We start from the raw sequence: 23,073 nt of genomic DNA, 5'->3' as shown, positions 1-23,073 counted from the left end.
TATTGACTTGCAGTTATAACACTGAATCAAGAACGGTTATCGTATGTATTTTATTACTTCAAGTGATTTAAGTTTAAAATCAAAAATTGTCACAATATTTCCATATGGGGAAATATTTTTAATAAAGTTATGAGCTTGAAAAAAATGAAGTAAAAAAAATTATTTTGACATTTCTGAACTCCAGCATGTTCTGTTTGCTTTTTGAAGAATCTCATCTTCAAATGCTCACCGATGAACTCCAGTTTTGAAACCATCGTGGCTTTTCTTTCTTTGAATTACCAAGTTACCTGGGGAAATATTTGGAACCTTTTCTCTCAAGTCTGACATTCCTCCTCTAATACATAAAGCTTATTAAAATGTATCTGTACACAAATTATGTAGACTTTGCTGAGCAGTATAAAACTATTTTGTATAAGAAAAATGTCATTTTAGTTAGAGATAGAATAGGCTCTAGTGAAAAACAATTAGGATATTAACTTTTATTATTATATTGTTAATTTAAACTTTCAAATGTATATTTGATTTAACTGGAAAAGTTCAATATATGAAGCTGAATTCCATATAAATATAGTGTTACTTTACATGTCTAACTACTTTGTGACTTTATTGAACTATTTGTAGTGTAGTCTGCAGTAGGCACAGAGTATAACAATCCTCTTTCATTTGGAAAACTTTGGTACCAATATTACTGAGACTATGTCAAGCAGTTATAGGATCAAGATACAAATCACTTTGCTGTGTAGCTAAAAATAATGGCAACTGAAATTTGTGGTTCAGATGTCATTTGTACATGACTCTAATCTTAACCTAATCTTCTCCAGCAGAGTATGACTGTTGCAAAAATATTTTCAACACCGAATGTAAATTGGTATCTGTTGGAGCAATATTCTTAACTACAAACTTGGGGGCTTTCGAATCTTATTGTGTCTATGTCAAAATCAATTAATCAGTGTTAGTCATACAAAATAGCCAGTGATTTACATATATGTTTGTTTGTTTTGTGTTAACACTTCAAGAAAAACAAAATAATTTGTATTTCTTTTGTGCTTTGTTTTTAAATAGGCAATTGAAAAAATCATTATTGAAATTCTGTCGCTCAGTCTTACTGAGCCACGAATTACATCAGATGAAACAATAAAGCAGCTGTTTGTAGAATGCAAATTACACGATGTCATTGCAGAAAAGACCCCACTGTCGCTTCCAAAACCAAAAATTGATGAGAGGATTTACTATAACTTTGGCTGTGGTAAGTATGATGTAAATTCTGTCGTATGAAAATGTCTGCCAATAATGTCTGCTTCCTCTGGATATTGTAGTTGCATTTATCTGTATATGGATTGTATTTGTCTATTTCCCAAACATTTTGGGAAATATTAAGGGCTGTTTTTAAGCAGTGAAGTAAGGATACCTGATAATTGCATAAGATGAATTATTGAAGTAGGCTTGTGTATGAAACAGTAACATTACAATATATTTATGCTGCTAGCACATAAATTTTGAAATTAGGCTGTACATAACTAAAATTAATATATTCTTTTTTAAAGAACATGATGAACTTGTTTCTGTATCTATACATGACGATACAGCAAAAGAAAAATGTTCCATGTAACCGTGTACAGTTGAAAAAAGAAAATATGTAAATAGACTTGATTATCACTTGAGAATACTCGGTGTTCCTTTAATAAGAACTTCTTGAAACAGGAAATTATTCAGTCATATTTAATACTAATACATTGCTATTTACTTCATAATACTTAATGCTCTATGTTCCATATGCTATTCTCTAATAAAGGAACTTCTGAAAATACTTGATGTCAATACACAATGTAATTTACACTAATAGCATACAGAGAACTATTGTAATAATTGATAATTCTCTTGTTAATTTTTTTCCCATCTATTTCATAGTATTTCAATTATTAACTTATCTCTTTTTTTTTTTCAGTTCAAGTCTATTTCATTTAAGATTCTGAGTGCTTTATGTTGTCTTGGACAAGTATTGCATTTTCAGCTGAGAGTATCCTGGAGCGGGTGAATCAGTTTACTATTTGTGACACACCACTAATATAGACATTCAAATTAATACCCCATGTTTGACGTCTGAAATGCCCCATAGATGTCACATTAACCATCATTATAGTGGGACTGTCCATTTGAGAGAGAGTATAGAGGACAGGGCACAATGCGTTAACTTCTGTGACTCAGAGAAAGACAGCAATCTTTGTAAGGCTTTAGCAGAAAGAAACCAAAACCACAAAAACTAATAGCACTGCAACCTCTCTTTCATTCCCTGAGGCTTATTTACATTCAATCAAATGTGATTTCTGCCGTCATATACTAAACAAGACATCAGATAATCAAGAAATTTTTTTATGAGCTGAACAATATTATCTTGCTAGTTGCTGTAAACACTTTTCCAAATGTTCTAGATAGGCAGACATAATTGAATTTTTTTTAAAAAACCTCATTGAAATAACACTTTAAGCCAATAAAAGCTATTTAACACTTTTAATTTCTTTTGCTTCTTGAATACTAATGGAATATGAGAAGCCTTCAGCAGGTATAAAAATTCTTACACAATATTATGATTCCTGCATATATTGAGTATGGTCTAACCATAATATTAGTTTTCTGATTATTGACTCTGCAAGGTTAAAGTAGCAAAACTTAGCAAAGTTATGGTGGATACAGAATGAAACTTAACTATGTTTCAGGCTGTGATATTTGAAAATAATATCATGTTTTGTAGAGACTAATTCATAAGGCTTCCCAGCCTGGTGCTGCTGTATCATATTATTTCTGCTAGTCAAAACCTGGCTTCATAACTTGAATTTTTCTATTTGCTACTTGAGTATTAAATATAGAACTGTTGAAACTTTAAAATGTCCTAGGGAATCAATATCAAAAGGTGTTTTTGGTCTTCGTTGCTTCACGATTGTATTCTGCAGCATAATACTACTGTGGTTGCTGTTTGCAGAGTTTTGCTTAGGTAATTGGTCATCTAATTTCTACTCAAGATTAGCTTTGCATGAAGGAGAAAAAAGCCTACTGAGTCTGCTGTTTGATAATGTCAGTTGGAAAGCCAGGAAGATAATAGTAATGAAATCTGCATGTGTGTTTACTATAGCTCTACCCCATCTCTTCTTCATGTCTAATTAGATTTGAGTATGTTGAATATTTGAGGTTAATTGAATATTTTCTTTAATAAAAAAAGACTTGCATGGATAGAAAAAATTTACTTTGAGCTTAGAAGGGAAGTAATAGTCTTCTAGATTTTCTCAGGGAGAAAATCAGGGTAAGTCCATAAGTAATCTAAAAAATCATAAATTCTTATAAATAAAACATTTTATATTATTTATAACTGGACCAGCTTGGCTGTTTTAAAAACACCTTAACTGATACAGAAGGCTCCATGAGATTAGTTGCTTAAAAAACAGTTCAAGCTTTTTCCATACCTTTTGCACATCCTTCGCTGTCATTGCTTAATATGTAAAATACCAGAAGATTAATGGAATCTTGTTGAAATACAATATAGCAGAACTCCATTCATCTGGACATACAAGATCCTATGAATGTCTCTTTTCACAATTGGTTAGAGCATGTAACTTGACATTAATTGTTTATTTTGACTATGACTTTTTGAATAGGGATGGTTAGAAGATTTATTTCCTTTCTCTCTAGGTCTTGGAACAGAAACTTGAATGGGAGGTTCATACACTCTAGAGTTATGCCGCATAACTGTTGGTTTCTCATGACATTGTTATATCTACTGGTGGCCATACTGACTGAGAGGAGCTGCTGTGTTTGTTAGTAGTGGAAAGAGTCACTAGAATATACAAGAATGCTTCCAAAAACAACAGTCCCATAAATTCAAAGAAAAGTGAAACTTTCCAAATTGCGCTCACAATATGACTTTGTCCTGTAATTTGATAAAAAATGAAGCATTCTGATTTTGTGTTGGAGCGTGGTTTGGTTTTGATGTTAGGGTGTATTACAGATCATAGTAAGCAATGAATCCATATTTTAACTTTTTAAAGCAGTTTATAATTGTGTGCCAGAAATTATTTATTTCCAGTCGTGTCACAAGATATGCTTTAAAGTGAGTGTAATGGCAGTTTCACTGTCAGAAGAACACAGGGAAACATGATGCTCCAAGGAAACAAAACCCAGTTCCCTCACATATAAATGCATCTATTGATATTTGAGTCTTAATTTCAGTAAAATAATCGTTTTTCTTGTCAATTCAATGACTTGAATTGTGAAGGTAAGTTTAGTTCATGGATGTTGTTAACAAAAAGTATTTGTATTTTATTAAATATGAAGACTTAACTATGAAAATGCTGAGATGGCAAGAAAGTTACTAGAAAGTAAGATTGATAGAAGTTCTGAAATGTGTCCTTCTCATTGTATACAGTGGTTCTAGAGAACAGGCAGCAGCAGAAGGATTTGCAAATTTTGTAAAGATTTTATATGAGATTTAATTGGAGAGCTTGCTTTCTTGACTGAACAGGTGGTTATTTGAACAACTTCAAGTGTTAAGTAGACACAAAGGAAGGGGGGGTGGAAGAAAGATGTTGGGGTTTATTTTTTATTAAAATTAACTTCTGAAGATCCATATTCTACCAGGTGTATTCCTCAGTAGAAGTCAAATGAAAATGTTAAGGCCTTACATCACAAAACATTGTTATACTTATTGGTGTTTATTCCTTTTCACCATTAAGTCTCAACACTGTTTGAGACACTTTTTCTTCATCATTGTGATGAAACTCTGCTTCATCACCTAGTCATTTAGTTTTGTTAGAAAGTGAACTATGAAAAAAAATATGCTACAATAGAAACAGCTATGTTAATATTCGGAGATGCAGTGATTTTTAATGAGGTTTCAGGGTCATTGTAATTTTCAGGTTTTAGTGCTTCTTTAGGACAAGGTTCAAAATTCTAATTTTAGATGCAAGCACAAGTTAATTTTGAATTATTTTTACAATAATTGTATGGAAATATTAGATCTTCCATGCCTTGGAGCAATGGTATAATTCTAAGTTCACACAGTACTAAGGGGTGATATGAAAGCATGTTTTTCGTCAGGATCTAAAAATACTTTTTCACTATGGTTGATCATTTTCCCCAGCCTTGAATGGAGTTCTTGTGCTGAATGTTTTACTTTCTAGCGTGAATTTTTCCATTGAGAAAATGGAAATGAATTCAAACTCTTTAGGTTTGTAAATAATTTCCATTTAAAATTGTTTTAGGTACAGAATTAGTAAACTTAGGAAATTCCATTTGGGATGCTTATGGGTAAGGAAAGAATCTGTTGATGTGGCAGCTCCTTTGAAGTTCTTTGGCTGTCCATCTGTCTCCCTGCTGCCTCCCCATCACTTCCTGTGGTGGCCCCAGGAGCACTTGCCCATGAGAGGAGCACATGTGGAAAGTCATCCACATGCCCAAAAGAATAGCAGATGGCAGAAACAGCTTCTTTTAACCTGTCTAAAACAGAATATTATGGGTGGAGACTAAGGACTCCAAGAAAGAGCACGAATGCTTTGCTTTCTGTCAGTAGAGAAAAAGGTGTTGAATTGCAGATGCCTTTGGTTGAATGATTCAGATACCTGTTGTAGTGGCTGTTTTCTGAGAGGAACTGATTTCTAATAGTGATTCTGCTGGCCAGGTAAGAGCTGAGGAGCAGCTTTGGAGAAAAATAGAGAACCAGTAGCTCCAGGAGGTGTGCTTCCCAGAAGGACTTTTGTAGAGAATATGTCTGTCAATAAATCCCTCTGCAAGGAATTAATTTGAGCCACCTTCTCTCTCTTTTGTACTCCTGTATTCCAATACTCTGTGCTCCTTGGTAGAATTGGTAATTTCTGTTTATACAAATAAGGTTATTTTGGATAGTAGAAGAGAGTACAAAATACATTAATGACTTCTGTCAGCACATAAGAAAAGGAAACCTTAATGTAACGTGAAGAGTGGAAAATAGCATTTTTGAGCACAGTGGCAGAGTAACTAAGAGAAAGTGAGGCACATGAATATTAAAGATGTTGGAATTTAGAGACAGACAAATTTCTAGCTCCTCATCCTACCCTCAAAAACCAAGGAAAAATGTTCCTTACAGCTATATTTGTTTCTCAGAGGGTGATATTAATTCTAGCTTTGTCCTCCAAAAATTTTTTAGCTGCCTTTATCACTTAAAAAAAGTAATTCCTTTAACACTGTTTTTAAATTTTCACATCCTGAATTTTTATAATCTTTCACAGTGGTTTACTGATACTTGTAGGCTGATGACCATTTGCAAGAAAGAAACTACTTTCTTAATATAAGATGCCCAAAAACTTCTTAAAGAATTTCCTAAAACCCTGTTTCTCATTCTTTTATTGTTTTTTCTAAACCAAGTCTATTTTTCACTGTAGGTCATATTAATGGTACAAAAATTAAAAGCTGGTCCTCGTGTTTGTATTTTAAATTAAAACAATAAAAGGCTTTCATAGCACTCACACACACTCCCCAGGCTGTGGATTTTCTCCAGTCCATTGGTCTAGATGTTTCTCTTATTGAAATATTGTGGCAGGAAAGGAGGATTAAATTACTGAGGCTGTCAAAAAGGACAAGTACTCTGCCATATATTATCATTATCACTAGCTTCCTCAGTGGAAGAAAATGCAGTAAATCACTTCAAATACAAAGCAATAAAGACCACTGGCTTTTAAAACCATGACTGCTATTGCCATTAATAGAAAATGACAGCTATGTGGCATGCTTAGATGTTGCGTGTATCTTTTTTGACAGTGTGCACATAAACCTGCCAGTGACACGCTATTAGATCACATGACCTTTCAAATTTGATTCTAACATTGTTGCTTTTCCTTAAGAAAGACAAGGGAAAGAAATATTTATTTTTCTTTGTTCTTCTCTTCATGCTCTTTCTTCTAAAATGTGAAAAACAATTGATGACTATATTAAATCTGATTTGTTTTGCAGTGATACATGTGGATAAGGCAAATAATAGTGCAAGAAGAGACTATCTCAAGTCTATGCTTCTAGAGCCAGATCTGCATATTGACAGGTACCCATTAGTGCTGAAAAAGTGTACAAAAGGTCTTTGAAAATAGTGCTTCTGGTTTGCCTTGTTTTTTGAATTTATGGAGGAGATATCCCTGAGAACTTAATACATAACTAACTAACTAAAGAAAACTTTGTTTCAGCTGGGAATGATGCATACATTCTGATGCGGCAATTGATCTACATTTCTTCCCTGAGTAGGTTCGTGTGATGTGGAACCTCTCTTCATGTTGTTTTGGTGCTGTGTTTTGGTTTTTGTAACAACCTTGTTTTGCAAAAGAGAGAATCTATCAGTGTTCTATCAATAATGAATTTGAAAAGCACATATCTACCTGATGGTAAGGTAATGCATCTTTCTGAATTCAGAGTACTAAAGGAGTGTTAAAGCTTCAGAAAGTGTTCCTGGACCCTAGAATTTCCAAAAACCTATATATATTTCTGCGTGTGTACATATATATATATATATGTACATATATATAGATAGATAGATGGAGCAGGTAGCTATTATATGTATACACATAAGAAAGAGTATAAATTAGTCTTGTCTAAGCTCATAATAATAAATCTGTTCTTATTCAAATTCTTTGATTGAGACAGCAAGCGCGTGACTTTGAGAGAATGAATTACGTCCTTTGATTCTGTTTCCTCTTGAAGGTCAATCTTCATTAAAATGAAACAATTATTAATTTAAAGATGCGTTTAATTTGCAGAAGATTGTATTTGAAGTGTGGGAGTTACTTGTAAATCTTTTAAATCAGTATTTATTCACAAATCACAGATTCACTTCACAGTAAGAAAGAGAGTGGTCTCTCTTCATTCCATTTCCCTTTGAAAGCTGAGTTCGGTGTCTTGGCCAGAAAATGGGTTTTACTGGAATGGAACAGGGAACACCATGAAATGATTACTTGTTGGGATGGAAATATCATGCCAAAACATTCTTAGGTTTGGAGAATTTAAGAAAAAAAAAATTCACTTAATAAGCAAGCATAAGACTTATTTTACCATATAGATTAGGGAAGTGGGTAGCATCTAGTAAGAATTTAACAATAATGAGGACAAATTATTCTTTTTCTCCTGAGGGGATAATTCAGCAAAGGAAAATATCTACTCTGGGCTGCAATTTCACCTATAAATACTTATATATCTATACTAAATATTTAACAAACCTAAGGTAAAAATAAGGTAAAATAACAGCAGCAAGCTTCTTCCCACAACAGAGGCATTCGCTTTTACGTGCGCCATCATGGTACTGTCCTCTGTGTCACTAGATAGGCTGTTTTCTGCATTTATTGGTGTGTCTAGTTTGGTCTGTGGTGAAATTTCAGTTCTTTGTTGACTAAATAACAGGGCAGGATTTTCATCAGTAGTCCAGTTCCCCACTTTATCCTAGCAAGAGGACCACCAAGAAACAAAATTTATGGAAAGATTCTGCCTATACACCAAATGTTTTTGACTCTATGCATTTTAAACCTGGCCTAGTTATATCTGCAACACATGTTTTCCATCACAAGCCTTACAGACTATTATCAGAGCTTTTTCAGCTGAAACAGGAACTAAACTAAACTAATGCTTTAAAGCTCAGGAAACCAAATTATCAAGGATATAAATATCATTGCAAATTGCCTGCACATGGTTTAGCCTGACATTTTATTGGTGTTTGTGTATGCTGGATTATAGGAGCATAGATAAATAAATAGATGCATCACATGCTATTTTTGTCTCCCAAAAGGAGAGTCACTTTAATGAATGTCCCTTGAAAAAGATAAATATTCTCAAGTATTAACAGATACATTAATATAATACATAAAATCACTGCTTAAAGTTGCTACTATAGCCTAATCCTATAGTTGAAACAGGACCCAACTTGGCCCTGAAAATAATGCAGTTCACAGCTTTATACTCTTTTAGTTTATACTTACAAATAAATAAATGTAGATTAACATGGCATTTATATGGGAAAGTATTGTCTATTTCTTAGAATCATTTAGGTTGGAAAAGACCTCTAAGGTCCTTGAGTCCAACCATAAACCTAACACTGCCAAGTCCACCACTAAACCCTGTCCCTAAGCACCACATCTACACGTCTTTTAAATAGCTGCAGGGATGGTGACTCAACCACTTTCCTGGGCAGCCTGTTCCAATGCTAGACAAACCCTTTAACTGAAGAAATCTCTCCTAATGTCCAATCTAAAATTTATTGGGAGTGGAGTTTACTGCTCATTAAAAGATAAGATTTCAAAACAAAGTTAATTTTTTATCATCTTTCAATTAATTTCTTGATATGGAATCATTGCGTTTATTAGAAATGTTGATTTTGGTTCCACGTTTGTCTAAATTACTTTAATGGCAGAAAATGCAAGAATATTCAGTATTCAAGAAAATAAAGAAAATAGTTAAATAGAATGATATAAAATCTAAAATATATGAGCATGAGCTAGTAGGAGACTAGGAAGACTGTTTGAAATCCTGTTTAGGCTAGTAATTGTTGCATACAGCAAAGGCGGTTCTTCCCTTTTGACAAGCATCTTTGTCTTTACGTTTTCAGACAGACAGTGCCTCTATCATTAATATGGAAATTTTGTTCAGAACACTTGCTTTTTTAAATGGCTGTACAGTGTGACATGGGTAGCCTTTTTGTTTTGTCTCTATGTATAATAGGGATTCAAATTAAATTCCTTTGTTATGTTAGGAAGCCATACTTACTAATATTTGTAAAACTTTGCAAAAAAAGATACAAAATTATTATTTTATAATCTGAACCCCTTTAGTTATTTACTGCCATGCTCAAGTCTTTAAATCAGTTAAAAACAGGCGGCATTTCTGGCAGTCCATTTACTTTGCTGTAACTGTGTCATAGTTATCTTTTATTCTTCATCCTGTTCGTATTCCACTGTTGCCTTTCAGCATTTTAAGAGCGTAGAAATTTGGGTCGTACAGAGAAACTTACCTGATTTCTTATGCCAGATTGTACTTGCAATGCTTGCAGACCTGGCGGTAGAGTATATGCTCTTCTGACGAGTGTCAAAAGAGACATATGTGAAGAATGGAGGAATCCATTCTTCTAAGAGTCACCCTGCTGTGCTAACAACAGTGAAGAGGTTTATGCAAGAGGTTTCCAGGCTGATCCTGACAGGTGCATCGTTTCTTGGTAGGAAATGATTGTTGCTCCAAGAAACTGACTATGTGAAGTCATTGTTCTCCAAAGTTACAAAATCTATGCATCCATGTTAAAAGAGTAGAGAGCATGTGTAAAGCGTTATCTTCACATTAATATACTATATTAACACACAAGGTTTTCTCAGGGCTGCTTAAAAATGGCTGATCTCTGGAATAAAGAATTAGAATAAAATTCACCTACATCACAGCTTTGTCCAGGCGCTCTCAGTTCTCTGCTGGTGATAACATCTTTATGTGTTGTCACAGCCAACAATAATAAATATTTGTCCAGATTTTTCTGCTTCATTGTAAAGCACATTTTAAGCTTAAGGCAATTATTATTTTTTACTTTTCTTTTGGCCCTTTATTAGCAGATAAATTTTGTTCAGTTTTCTGGTCTTCTTGCAGTGGCTAGCAGATATCTACCCAAACAGTACTTTTAACAGGATGTCAAGGCTTCTTATTCTGTCAGTAGCCATGGGATTCCTGCAAGAAAGTGAGTCGTGATACCCGGCGTTATAGAAAAGAAATGTGGAAATGAGCTGGAGAGAAAGCCTAGGTTCCTAGAGAGAAGTATGGGAGAGGAACACTATGCATAGCTTTATTTATGTAAGAAATCCTAGTATGGATTTAATATTCTAACTTCCATCAAAGTTTCTTACATGAGTGAAGCAGCGTTAAGGTAAGATGGGACACTAGCTGCCCATTTGTGCCTTCTATGCTGAAGCAGAGTGAGGAGTCTGTTCATGTGCAGTATGTTCCAAGGCAATGTAAACTGTCTTTTTAGCCAGTTGAACCTGAAAGCAAAACTCTTGCATTTTTCGGTAAATAAAGAAAAAAGTTAAAGCATAGTGAATATCATATTTAAATATTTTCTCAACTTAAAGCATTTGTAATATTTTTTAAAAATACAAAAGTTAAAGTGATTGTGGTACTATTCTTGCAGTCTAGTAGTTGGAGTAGATCCAGAGTTCAAATCTCTTCCTTCCTGATTAGCAGCAAAGATATAATCCAACAATATGATCTTTTTGGCATATTGGAAATACAAGGTGTTAGAGGTGCAGTTCTTTTGATCTGTTTCGTTGAAGCTTGCTCTGTTCATGTAAAATACTTACATATGCTTTGAACTAGAGAGTGGACCAGTATGAATGACTCTTTACTTTGGCTATAAGGTGCTGTCCCAAATGTTACTAGGCCTGCTTTTAGTTTATGCTTTAGTGAACATTTTAGTAGTAGTTGGTACCCTTAAGTGATGCAAATTAATCCAGCACTAATCTCCTCCTCTTCTATCACTGTTTTAGCTGCTAAGCCAGTTTCTCCAGGTGAGTTGATTTAACATTGACACTGAATCATAACAAAACAGATCTTTTCCCAGTACCCAACAGCTGTGTCAGTTATTTTTACAATTTTTAATTTGTTTTTATTTAATTTAGTATTTATCTTACACTTCTAAGTATTTCTTTCTTTTCAATTCAGTTTTGTCAGTTTTGCTGCTGCCTAACTCTGTGCCAAAATCTTAAGTTAGATCCATTATACTCAATCAAGCCACCCGCTGTTGGAAATAGCTGTGATATTTTTGCTTGTTTTGCCTCCTGAAATTTTTTTAAGACACATTTTCAATAGGTGTCTGGTTTTAGTGACAAATATTTGCCTATATTTTCTGTTATAAATACTTGTTAGTAAGAGCCAAGCACAAAAATAAACTACTGTAAAAGCATATTGCAGTTGTTATTTTTTCAGCCTTTTAGGAAGATTTGATTATATTTTGTCTAAGATATCTCCTTTTCTGTAGACTTGCATTTTATGCAGCTTGATTGTTACTCATTTGGAATTATGCTTATTGTACCACCAAAAATGTAGTTTGCTCTGAATTCCTGTCATTTGGTCAGTCTCAGTGTTTTTGGCCCCAACACAAGCCACTAAGCAGCTCCAGCACAACAGTGGAATTATGTGTTTAAAAGAAAAGCCATACTCAGATGCAATGAGTGTAAGAAATGCAAATATTTTGTATAGTTGTTGGGCTTAGATGTTTGGGATGGACAAACAGGCTGCGTTTAGACAGCAAGGTAAATATTCAAAGGTAGTTTTGTGTGTGTAAAACAGGAACTTAAGAATAATGAAGATAAAATATAAGATGTATTGCTCAGAGGGAACAAGTGCAGGGCAAATTGCTTTGTAAGGTCCAACTTTAATAAGTACACAAGACAACACTAGAAAGATACTATTTTGAGAGAACTGTCTTTAGGTTCCTGTTATTTTTGTGGAATATCTTCTTGGCTAAAATATGCTCTCCAAGTATCTAAATGAGATGTGAAAATTCTCAATAACTTCCAGCTAAATATTTTACCCTTGCTGTTGGAAATACTTGCTTCATTGAATATGGCTAATATTTCTGATGTCAGGAAAACGTTTGATATGGTTTGTTTTTCTCAAATATTTATCTCGTCTCCAACACCACTCGGTGTAAAGCCAAGAAAATGCATGGCTTAAAATTTACTAAGGCTACATCTGAATTATCAAGTGGTGCAGACCAGAGAATCTCTAGTGTAAAGCAGTTGTTGCTAATGGTCTGATATTCACAGTACATAGATCTTTAGAATGGTTTTGAGAATTCAGAATACTAGTTGATCTTATTGACTCAATGTCTGTTGCAGTGCAGTGCATTAGGTGTAGTTACTTCTGGAGCACATCTTCACTTTAGTTCAGTCCAACGGGAATCCAGTTAACTTATTCCAAGACTACTATGAAAATAAATCACCGTACCTGTGGACAACTGAAAAGTTTTACTTCATAAGCATGCTCCACATCTAAGCTGAAATAATCATACAGGTTCATCTTATGTGGCCTGACTGAATTAAAGTAGTTGAACTTTTTTAACAAGTTTATGGTATTAAAAGGTTTTAACCAACAAATCATAATTGCATTTAATCTAGATCTATTATTGCTCATGAATTGTTTTTATTTCTTCATATCAAATCATTGGTGTGGTATGGTCAACACAGTAAAAATTTTCAAAATATTTTCAAAAATTTTAAAAACCCAAACAAAAAAACTACAAAAAAAACCCAACTATATTTTTAGATATTTTATAAATTTTTATATTTTATAAATGAGTTTTGTTAAAAGTATGAAAGTACATATGTACAATCATGATTTTTACCTGTGGGGGGTAAATGTAAATAAAGTGACTTAAACAGTTGATTCAGCACCTGAGCTGCAAACTTAGAAGTTTTAAATGAGAAAAAGTCTTTAATCTTTAGACTGTTCTGCCTGTCACTGCCATATGAACCAGAATTGTGCCACATGGTGGCGGGGAGCAGGGAGAAAAATGAAAATAATATAAGCCTGCAGAACTCTGGTTGCCTCTCTGTCCTTCTACTGCTGCTAAATAATGCTAAAGAAGGAGGGAAGATTTAAAAGAAATGGTCTCAGACTATTCTTGTCATGGGAAATGTTGAATATAGATGATTAAGGGTTCTGGTTTCTGCTTAATTGTTAAAATAGAGCATCTTTTTTGCCTTTTTTCAGTTTTTTGAGTTAATTTTCAACCCTTTTTGAAGGTTTTTTTTCTTTTTCTTTTTTTTTTTAGGCTGAAATTTGCAGTCATCAGTGATCCCCTAGCATGTGGACAGGACCTTGAATGTCGAGATATTGGTTTTGCTTATGTCAGTTTGAGAGAGATATTCCAGGAGGGAAAAGATATCATTGAGCAAGATATTGATCGTAAGTTTTAGAGATGACTGATGAGTTTTGCAACCTAAAAATTATTTGTTGAATTTCTGCTTTCCTCTGCAAGCTTTACTGTGCGAGCAGTTGTTTGACATTGTTTCAATAAGAAATTCTCTAATATTAGCTAATGGCTTCCACATTTGTGCAAAAGTCTGTAAAAACTGTGCACTACTGTTATTCCTTAAAATCTGTTTTAAAAAAACCCAAATCCCTTCATTCTTGTTGAGGACTGTGAGAATATCTTGTTCCTATCTTGTTCCTTTCGTTGCTGGTTCTGTGAGAGTGGCCTACATGAAATTTGAAGCAATTAAGTGAATTGCTAAGCAAGAGTCTTGATGAAAAAGAGTATAGACAAGACATATAACTATATGTCTCAGAGATAACATGATTTAAAACGGAGAAAATAGAATTAATGTTATCTTCTGGTATCGCTAATTACAGTTATCCTACTGTTCTTGTAAGTAAAAAGAATAATGTCCCTTGAAGTCTGCTCTTTAAGTTGACAGTTCACTGCGTGATTTGTCCAAGGATATAAAAAATGGTTTGGATTTCTAATAGTGTCCAATCTGTCCTATAATAGCTCTATCAACAAAGTAAATGTTGGACGGTTTATCCTATGTTTTTCCTTCTTCAAACCTCTTCTGGGCTGTCCCAGCAGTCTAGAAGTGGTAGCATGCAGTATCACTGCATGTCCCAGAGTACTTATCCCAGTTTATATAGTAAATATAGAACCTTGCCATTTGTTTGCTGTATAATTTGCTTTGAAAAGGTGTGCTGTCAAGATAATTTGTTTTCATTCAACTTCCATCTAGAGTCATGTTACGCAGACTCATTGCTTTTTATGCAGGACTGGAAAAGAGCTTCATTTTTGACCTTTAGCATCATGTTTTTAATCTCTGCAGCAGAGATTGTGGCCCTCTGGGCTTACTTAGATATTGTAAGAGAGTGCAATTTTAAATCATGTTATCTAAATTCTGTCAAAGAGAAATTTAAAATGCTACTTTAAAACCAACATACACAAAGGTGAAGGTAGTTAAATAGTTTAATCTAGGGGGAATACCATCTTTGTCTACACTTCACTATTTTACAACACACAGAAGCCTGGAATTAAAATAACTTTGCATTGCACCAACTGGAAGTGACAACTTACTATTTAAATACTAATAACTGTCCAGGCTGATTATATAGTATAGTATAGTATAGAAAATTCATTAATCAGTGTATTTTTTTACTTAGAAGTATTTATACATATGCATATATGTCTTTAATAGAGTTTGGAACATTTATATTTACATATTGTTAAAAAGAATTCATTTATACAGGCAATTATCATGCAGATAGTTTTCTTTATTTCAGAGTTAATTCCAACCCTACTACTTTTATTGATGTACATCATAGTTCGTAGAGTGCTCAGTTTCCAATAGACTGAGTGCCTGAACTAGAAGCTCTCTTTTTTATTTTTTTTTCTCTTTTTTAAGCGTATGCTAGGTGCCTTTTAATCTGTCCAAATGCTAAGGAAAATTATCAGAACAAAACCAAAACTTTAAATGAAATTGCTAATGCTGTTTTCTGATGTTTCCTTTCTAGTTTTCGATTCACAAGATGCTACAGCAGTAATTGGAAAGCTCAAAGTATCAGTGGAAGCCCTCCGTGTGCTGCGTTCAGTCCATGAGGAATGCACGTATGACTAGGAGGCATGAAAAGGAAGTTTGCCTACAGAAGTTCCTTCTCCCAGTATTAATACGTTCTTGATAGTGCTTCAAAGATGAGGTCTTTTAATTCTTCCAGTATGTTTAATGTATAATTTATATGAAAAGGAGGCTTGATTTGTAGTTGTAAAGTTTTGTGTACTTTTCAGTCTGTTTGTTTTTACATTTCCCCCCTAAGGCTAAGAATCTCTCCACAATGGACAACATCTTGTGAATAATTAATACCTACATGATTGAGAGATGTGCTTTATTTGCATTTTCAAGACTTTTTGCTGCATAAAACAGTAATAAAAATGCAAGTCAAATTTTTAATTTTTAATAAAAAACCATAAGCCTTAGAAAACTGATTAAAAATACTTTTATGTTATCCCTAATCACCCCACTAAATGGAATGCCTGTGTTTAGCCTCATTAAGAATTTTATACTGTGAAGATTTTATTAAAAGCAATATATGAAAATTACTTGGATTAATGTGTTAATCTGCCTCTTTAAAATGCTAATATCCATTTTATGCACATTAAATCTCAGTATGTGTTTTCTTTGATGCATGCAGTTCCCATCAATTAAAAATAAAAAAGCGAGGCTAGTTGCAGGACTTATTAAATTACTGCAACCTTTTTTTTTTAAATAACTTTTACCCTTCTACTAACATTATAATCGGCTGTTTATGATTATCATGATTGGAAGAAGGGGGAGGGCAGGCACAATCGTTTTCCTGTACAGTAAAAGATTTACTTTCAGACAACATCTGTCAAAGCACAAAAAGAAGGCATACAGTATCAGATTGCTTCACCTAGTTTGAGCTGTAGGGACAGGCAACTGTGTTTTCATTTGGTTTTTTGTCATTTTGAGAACTTTACATCAAACATATACAATGAATTGTTGTCTCTGAATAGCCAGTGTCTAGCTTGGAAAGATAATTTTCCAGCTTTTAACCAATCTCAGTGAAGGATTTAATTTATATTTTTAATGGAGCTGTGAATCAATGCTGCAAAAGGATTGTCTCTTGAGAACAAGGATATAATACATTTCATTTTTTAATTTACTTTTTTATTTGTCATTTTCTTCAAAGCATTTTATAGGCTGTGGATTTGCACTGTTTGCAAACAGGCTATGTTTCTTCATAAGCATATGTAAAGTATTCAGAGAGATAAGTAATTTATTAAAATCTACCTAATTTGCCGTGATATATTAAATCTCTGCTTCAGTGATCACAGACCATTTCATTTAGAGAATTAGGCATTCCCTCTTTGTGTGATTAAAGCTCTGGAAAATGAGTTCTTTGCTCCTATTTGTGAACATTCAAAGCCTGCTAATGGCAAGAAGATGGAATAGATTATGAGACAATTCATTACAGTTCAACAGAAAAAAAAACCAGCTATAATGCAGAAATGCAAGTATGAATATCTGCATATAGTTTGAACCATCTGTGCTCTAATGGCTTCAATAATGGCTCTTCGTCTTCAGTAGGCTTTGAAATGACATCCATACAATATTAATTTATTGATGTACATTATGAGGCCAATGGAATGAATATATTCTGACCACAGAAATCTCTGAATTCCAGTATGAACCGATGGTTGACTCCATTTTAGGACCTACCCTCTTCAGTTGCACTTCTCATCCAGCCTTTGCCAATCCTTACAGCATTTCATTCCTCTGGAACTTTTAGGAGACCACAGACAGCTGCATTCCTAAACCCCTCCATTCTTCAGTTAATGGCCATATGTTTGTTGTCATTTGGGCTGGCGCTTAGTTCATCATTTTGGCCTCTATTTCTAGCTTTTTTTGGCTCTGTGCATCTATATTGTCAATAAGACTGTTATTATACATTACAATAATTTGAAACAGCTAGGTGCAACACTGAGATTAACCGAGTGGCTTTTTAGAAATTTAGTTGCGGTATTCTGTCAGGAGGTTCTTATTATTTTTCTAATACTTTGCAAACCAACCTAAATATCCTGCACAAAAACAAAGAAGCAAATTGTATTGAGTTTTTGTGTGTGACTGTTTACTGACTTGCAGGATAACTATGTAACTGGTGCTTGTTTTCTTCTGAAAAAAAACATGTGGCAAAATTAGAAAAATCAGCAATGTTAATCTCCCTTCAACATTTACAGTAACACTCCTAGCACTTAATCGTCACCATCTGAAGTTGAAAACTTAGAAACCAAGCCTTCATATATTCATTAAACACAGACCTTTTCGGTAAGTTACTGCAAACCATTTCAGTTGACATTTGGTTACATTGTGTTAACTGTTCTCAGTGACTCCAACATTAACATGTATAATGTGCCTCAGGTTCCTAAACATATTTCTTTGGAAGGCTCACTATCACTCAGTTTTGGATTAAAAAAAGAATCTTGATTTCTCTTTGTGTTTATTACTAAGACAGATACAATATTCAGTGAGGATTTTTTCCAACAGATGGATTGTATTATCTTATGCAACATAAACAGATGAACGTACTAGAAAGTTTTGTTCTTGCACTAAGTAGCCTGTATTTCCAACATGCTCTTAAATCTTAAGTCTAAATACTGCACTGTGCAGGGAAAGTGGAAAATGTAATCTAGTACTACTTTGTCCAGATTTTCACTCTGAATTGCTTGAAGAAAACTTACATACATGTGCTCTCTAGCCTAAGACAAAAAGTATCCTTTTTTGTGTGTGCAATATGTTAGTAAGCACTTTCCTTTTTGCCTTATTAATGCTGGGTACTACTAACCTTTTACATGTTACTTAATTAAAATTAATTTTGGTCAGTTTTGTAATTTTATATCTTTCCCCACTAATGTTTGCAGCTTATAGCTTTGTTGTGATATCTTCTTATGTGATATAATAGCTGCTATTCTCCAGGTGTCACAAGATGGAAATTTAATTTGAGCTCAAAATACCTTTTTTTTAAAATGTTGCTTTTAACCTGTTATAACCTTAACCTAGGAATGGAAGTTATAGGAGCAAATACATCCTGAACCAAGGTAATATCTGTGTGAACTTGATCAATTTTGCTGTACTTTGAGTAAGTCTAAGGTTATTTCATTATACGTTTATAAGAGTAGATGTAACATGACAAAAAATTAGAATAACTTGCCTCACAGAATTTCTACAACCTTAGATCAGTATTTATGTTAATAATAATATTGGTTTAAAATGCTTTTTGTTATTTCAAGGCATAGTAAGACATTATCATAACTCAAGAAGGCACCAAAGATATCAAGACTAAAATATTAGCTGTTAAATTTCATTTTCTTGTTTTGTATTAGAACTGAGAAATAAATTCAAATACAGACCTAAAATAGTGCAAGAAACTTTACTGCATGTTTCAGAGCCAGAGAAATATTTTATACTGCAGACAGACAGGTCTTTTTGCAAGTCATGATAATGATTTATCCATCAGCTTTTCCAGATATTTCACAAGTGAATAAATACTTTTTTATAAACTTCCTTAACATTACTGTTTGTGATACTGGCCTTAGTAATTGGATTAGTTCCCAGTCCTGCAACTAATACTGAATTGATAGCATTATTTTGCCTATATGAAATTAATTGCAGAATACAAGTTCAAGTTGATACTTCTGTATGCATGTGATAAAAACTTGCTTTTGGCAGAGTATGCTACAGGTGTACTGTTCTGTGCTTTCGTTAGTTCCTTTTCAATATTGCTGTCAAATATTAATGCTGTTTGCAACTTTTAAAATGGGATGAGGTAACTTTTGAAGAATTTGATTTCATCTGAATAATTTCTCAAGGGAAGAATTTGACCTATGGGGGTTTTTTTATTATAGTATCATCTTAGCACTCACAGGACATGATCTTGAAAGTCACATATAACATAGAGACTTTGATCTTAATTCGTAAGCACCAGACTCCTTTTAAATCATGCAACTGTGGGCTTTAGAGGTATTTGAAAGCTTTTCTTTTTTATAAGGTCGTTGCTGAATCAGTCTTCAAGCTCTCAGCACTTTATGGGATCAAGGTCTAACTTAGTCCTGGCAAAGTTTCATTTCAAGTGAAAGCTGTAAATTATCAGGTACAAGTTGAAGATATTTTGTCTAAGAAAATAAGCAACTATGAACCTTCAAATAGAAATGCTTATAGGGTATTAATAGTAGTAGTTCTACCATGATACTGTATCAGGATGGGATCATTGAGGTTAGAAGGGACCTCAGGTGGTCTCTAGTCCAACCTGCTGCAGGATTAGACCATGTTGCTCGGGGCTGTATCCAGTCTGCTCTTGAAAACCTCCAAGAGTGAAGACTCTGTAACTTCTCTGAGCAACCTGTTTCAATGCTTGACTGTCCTCCTGGTGAAAAAAGGAGATACCATTTCTAAACATTACTTCAATCCAAATTGAAGCCAAATCTAGATCGAAGCATGTGAAAAGAGCTTTTGTACTTACTATACCTTCTGATACCTTTTTTTTTTTTTTTTTAGTTCTATGGATAGCATAAGGATGACCTTGTTTGTGGCTTGTTTCAGACATCTAATGTTTTGCACAGAAATACAAATAAGTAGGCATTTTAGTGTTGACTTTCATGCCTACTGCCTTGCAGTATGCCATCAAATTTCCATCCAGTTTTGTGAAGCAATTGTCAAAAAAATAGCTATGTTATTGTTAACAATGTGGTTTGGTCAGATAATTCTTCTGTAGATTTCAGTAGTTTTCCAATCTACTGTAGTTTATTCCAGGTTTTTTTATATTAGGCTTAGATTATTTTAAGAGTAAGAAAACAGATACATCAAACAAGACAAGGTTCACATTGAAATTATACCCTTCATGACCTTCATTCATGAATTCTTAACACATTTTAGATTTCCAAATAAACTGTGTTCCCTGAGCTGTAAGAAGCAGGGATATAAACCTGGAACCTCTGTCCACACCCATTCTCTGTATCAAAATATATCTTAATTCAGTAGTCCACCATCAGTAGCTGCAACAGAGCAAGACACGTCTTGCACGTGATCTAGCAATGATTTGTTTAATATTTTTGTGGATTTGGAAAATAATCTATCTTCTATTTAGGCAAACTTTTATTCTTGTTGAATGCAAAATTATTTCCTTATGCATTAAAGCTGCAGGAGCTGAACTTCCTTGAAAAACTATTGGAAAAATGTGGTCCTTCTACCACAAAAAAATCAAATCAATAAAGTGAAGTTTCTTTTGCTTGAAGAACTGTCATGCAACCGGCAATTATTCTGATCACCTGCTCCTAAGTATAGATAACTACAATAGTTGCTAGCCTTTGACTTCAATGATTATGAAAAACTGAAAATGTGCTACAATATATGGGGCCATTTTCCCAGAGAAATGAAAGGAGGAAACACCAATCAGCATCTCACTCCAAACACACAGTACATGAATAGTAAATAAAACACAGTAAACTTAAGAAGAGAATCTACAGAAAATCTTTGTACATTTTGAAAACATTCATTAAACTTTCTTTCCAATGTAATAAGCAGTTACTGTAGTAAATCAAACCCAGACCCATTTGGAAAATTTCCAATAGGTTGGTAATGTCAATGGTATAATTTACATCTTAGATGAAATACACAAAACCAGAACTAATTATAAAGCATTATCAGTTGTGTATCAGCATACTGTAAATATAACCTAAGCAAGAATATATGTGGGGTTTCTGGTAGCCTACCTATATTTAAGTCAAACAAGTTAGTGTAACTTGTAATTTATTTTAGAATGGAATTTACAGTTATCTACTCAAAGTTGTTACTAACAGAGTTTTCACAGAAGTTTCTGATAGTAATGAGGGATTACATTTCTACCCACACTGTCAAACAAAGAGGATAGGGGCTGTAACGTAGCCCCTCTACAGCTATTAATGGATCCTACAACAGCATATATGTTGTGGAAAGCACTGATTACTGTAGCTTTGTTAAATCTCTTTTCAGTATCCTGTTTTTGAGTTGGCCTGTTTAGGGAGAGCACAGAAGTTGACTGTTATGAAGTCTGTCGGGTGTGAGACATGCTGTTTCTCCATTATTCTCTGGGGGACAGTCTGCCTGCCAACAGCAGGTAAGTGGGAGGATGACTTTTCTACTAAAGGTGAGGTGGTTTTGTTGGTTGTTTGTTTTTTTTTTTTTTTAATCAATATGTAGAAAGGCTTTGTGAAAAATTGACAAGAACTCCTTAGATGCTGTAAATCAAAATGCTTTTTGTGTTTGACTTGCACTTCAGTAAGTGGGAAGTCCATGTCTTATCAGGCCCATAACCTTAATTCTTACCCTTGGTTGGTTGTAAATTTTGATGAAGTTTCAGCAAGTTGCAATGGCAACAGAAAAAAAATAAAGGACAGAAAGATGTAAAGAGATTAAGCTCCTAAGGATGTAGAATTAGCTTATGGTTAAGAGGGCAGCAGATCTGGAGATTTCTATGTAGTAACTGTGGATATTGTCTGTTAGAATTTCTTTCCTGTTGCACTCTCAAGGGACTTCAGATATCTTCTTTGTAACCAGTGAGCGCTGCCTCAGAAACCCCAGGGTCACGGAAAGGCTGAGGCTGGAGAGGACCTCTGGAGGTGACCTTCTCCAACCCCACCATTCCCCAAAAGTTTCCTTTCCTCCCAACAGAAAGAATCCTTGAAAAGGTGCCAAATAAAAGCATTTGGGATACTGGTGAAACAGAAGCTTTTATTCAAATGAAAGAAGAAATTAATCAGCCATTTTCTGGAAGCTTCCCTCCTGTCTTTGTTTACCATGTGAGGAGACAAGGCTTTACGATTAATGAGAGAAGAAACCTGACTACTTTGTGGCTGTTCTCTTGTATTTAAGCTATTTCTACCCATCAGAGCCCATCACCTGGGCGAAAATGGGAAAGATGAGCAATCTTTCATAACCTTTCCAGCTTCCCCTCAGGCTGTTTGAGGAAAAGCCCTGTGCCTGCCACCCCGGAGCAGAGGCCACGGACGCTGCCAGCGCAGGGGCTGAGCTGTCCCACTGCGGCCCATGGCTCTGCCCCACCAGCCCCAGTCAGGAACAGCCCCGCTGCTGCCCTCACGGATGGTGGAGACGGTGGAGGTAGGAGCTGTGAGATTTATGTCTACCTAGAGTAAGTTAAGTGGCTGCAAAGGGTGTGATAGTTTTTGAATGCCTGAGGAATAGGGGCTCCTTCTTGGGATTGCTGTGTGTCAGGGAGGAAATGGAGGGAAAGGGTGGGTCTGAGGCAGAGGAAGTCACACAGGAGATATCCTGGGAGACAAGGAAGGAGAAAATGTAGGATGAGGAAATTAAAAAGAAAATGGAGAGAGAAGTGAATATTGTAAAGAAGTCGGTGTCCTGTACAAAGCGAGCTGTCATGCTGAGCTCCTCAGCGCGTATCACCAGGACTGGTCTCAGATGCAGAGGACAGGGAGGGCCGCAGGTGTCTGTGCTGGAGGGGATCGTGGCAGGGCAGCGACAGGGCATGGCCTGA

General features: G+C 34.5%; 1 protein-coding gene across 1 annotated transcript in view; it reads left to right on the top strand.

Annotated features, from left to right (window-relative positions):
• The window catches only part of LOC104462318 (protein fantom-like), a gene marked incomplete at its 3' end in the record, with an annotated part of 97,888 nt that overhangs the window by 40,177 nt on the left and 34,638 nt on the right, over positions 1–23,073 (top strand). The window contains exons 12-15 of the mRNA XM_010074220.1: positions 1,063–1,246; positions 6,973–7,057; positions 13,799–13,932; positions 15,526–15,619. Coding sequence (XP_010072522.1) covers positions 1,063–1,246; positions 6,973–7,057; positions 13,799–13,932; positions 15,526–15,619 — 497 coding nt within the window. The remainder of the gene's footprint in view (positions 1–1,062; positions 1,247–6,972; positions 7,058–13,798; positions 13,933–15,525; positions 15,620–23,073) is intronic.

The sequence above is a fragment of the Pterocles gutturalis genome, unplaced genomic scaffold (assembly GCF_000699245.1).
Source record: "Pterocles gutturalis isolate BGI_N339 unplaced genomic scaffold, ASM69924v1 scaffold11327, whole genome shotgun sequence".
NCBI classification, from domain to species: domain Eukaryota; kingdom Metazoa; phylum Chordata; class Aves; order Pterocliformes; family Pteroclidae; genus Pterocles; species Pterocles gutturalis.
The sequence above is the reverse complement of the archived record's forward strand: the minus strand, read 5'-3'. Positions and strand labels throughout refer to the sequence as shown.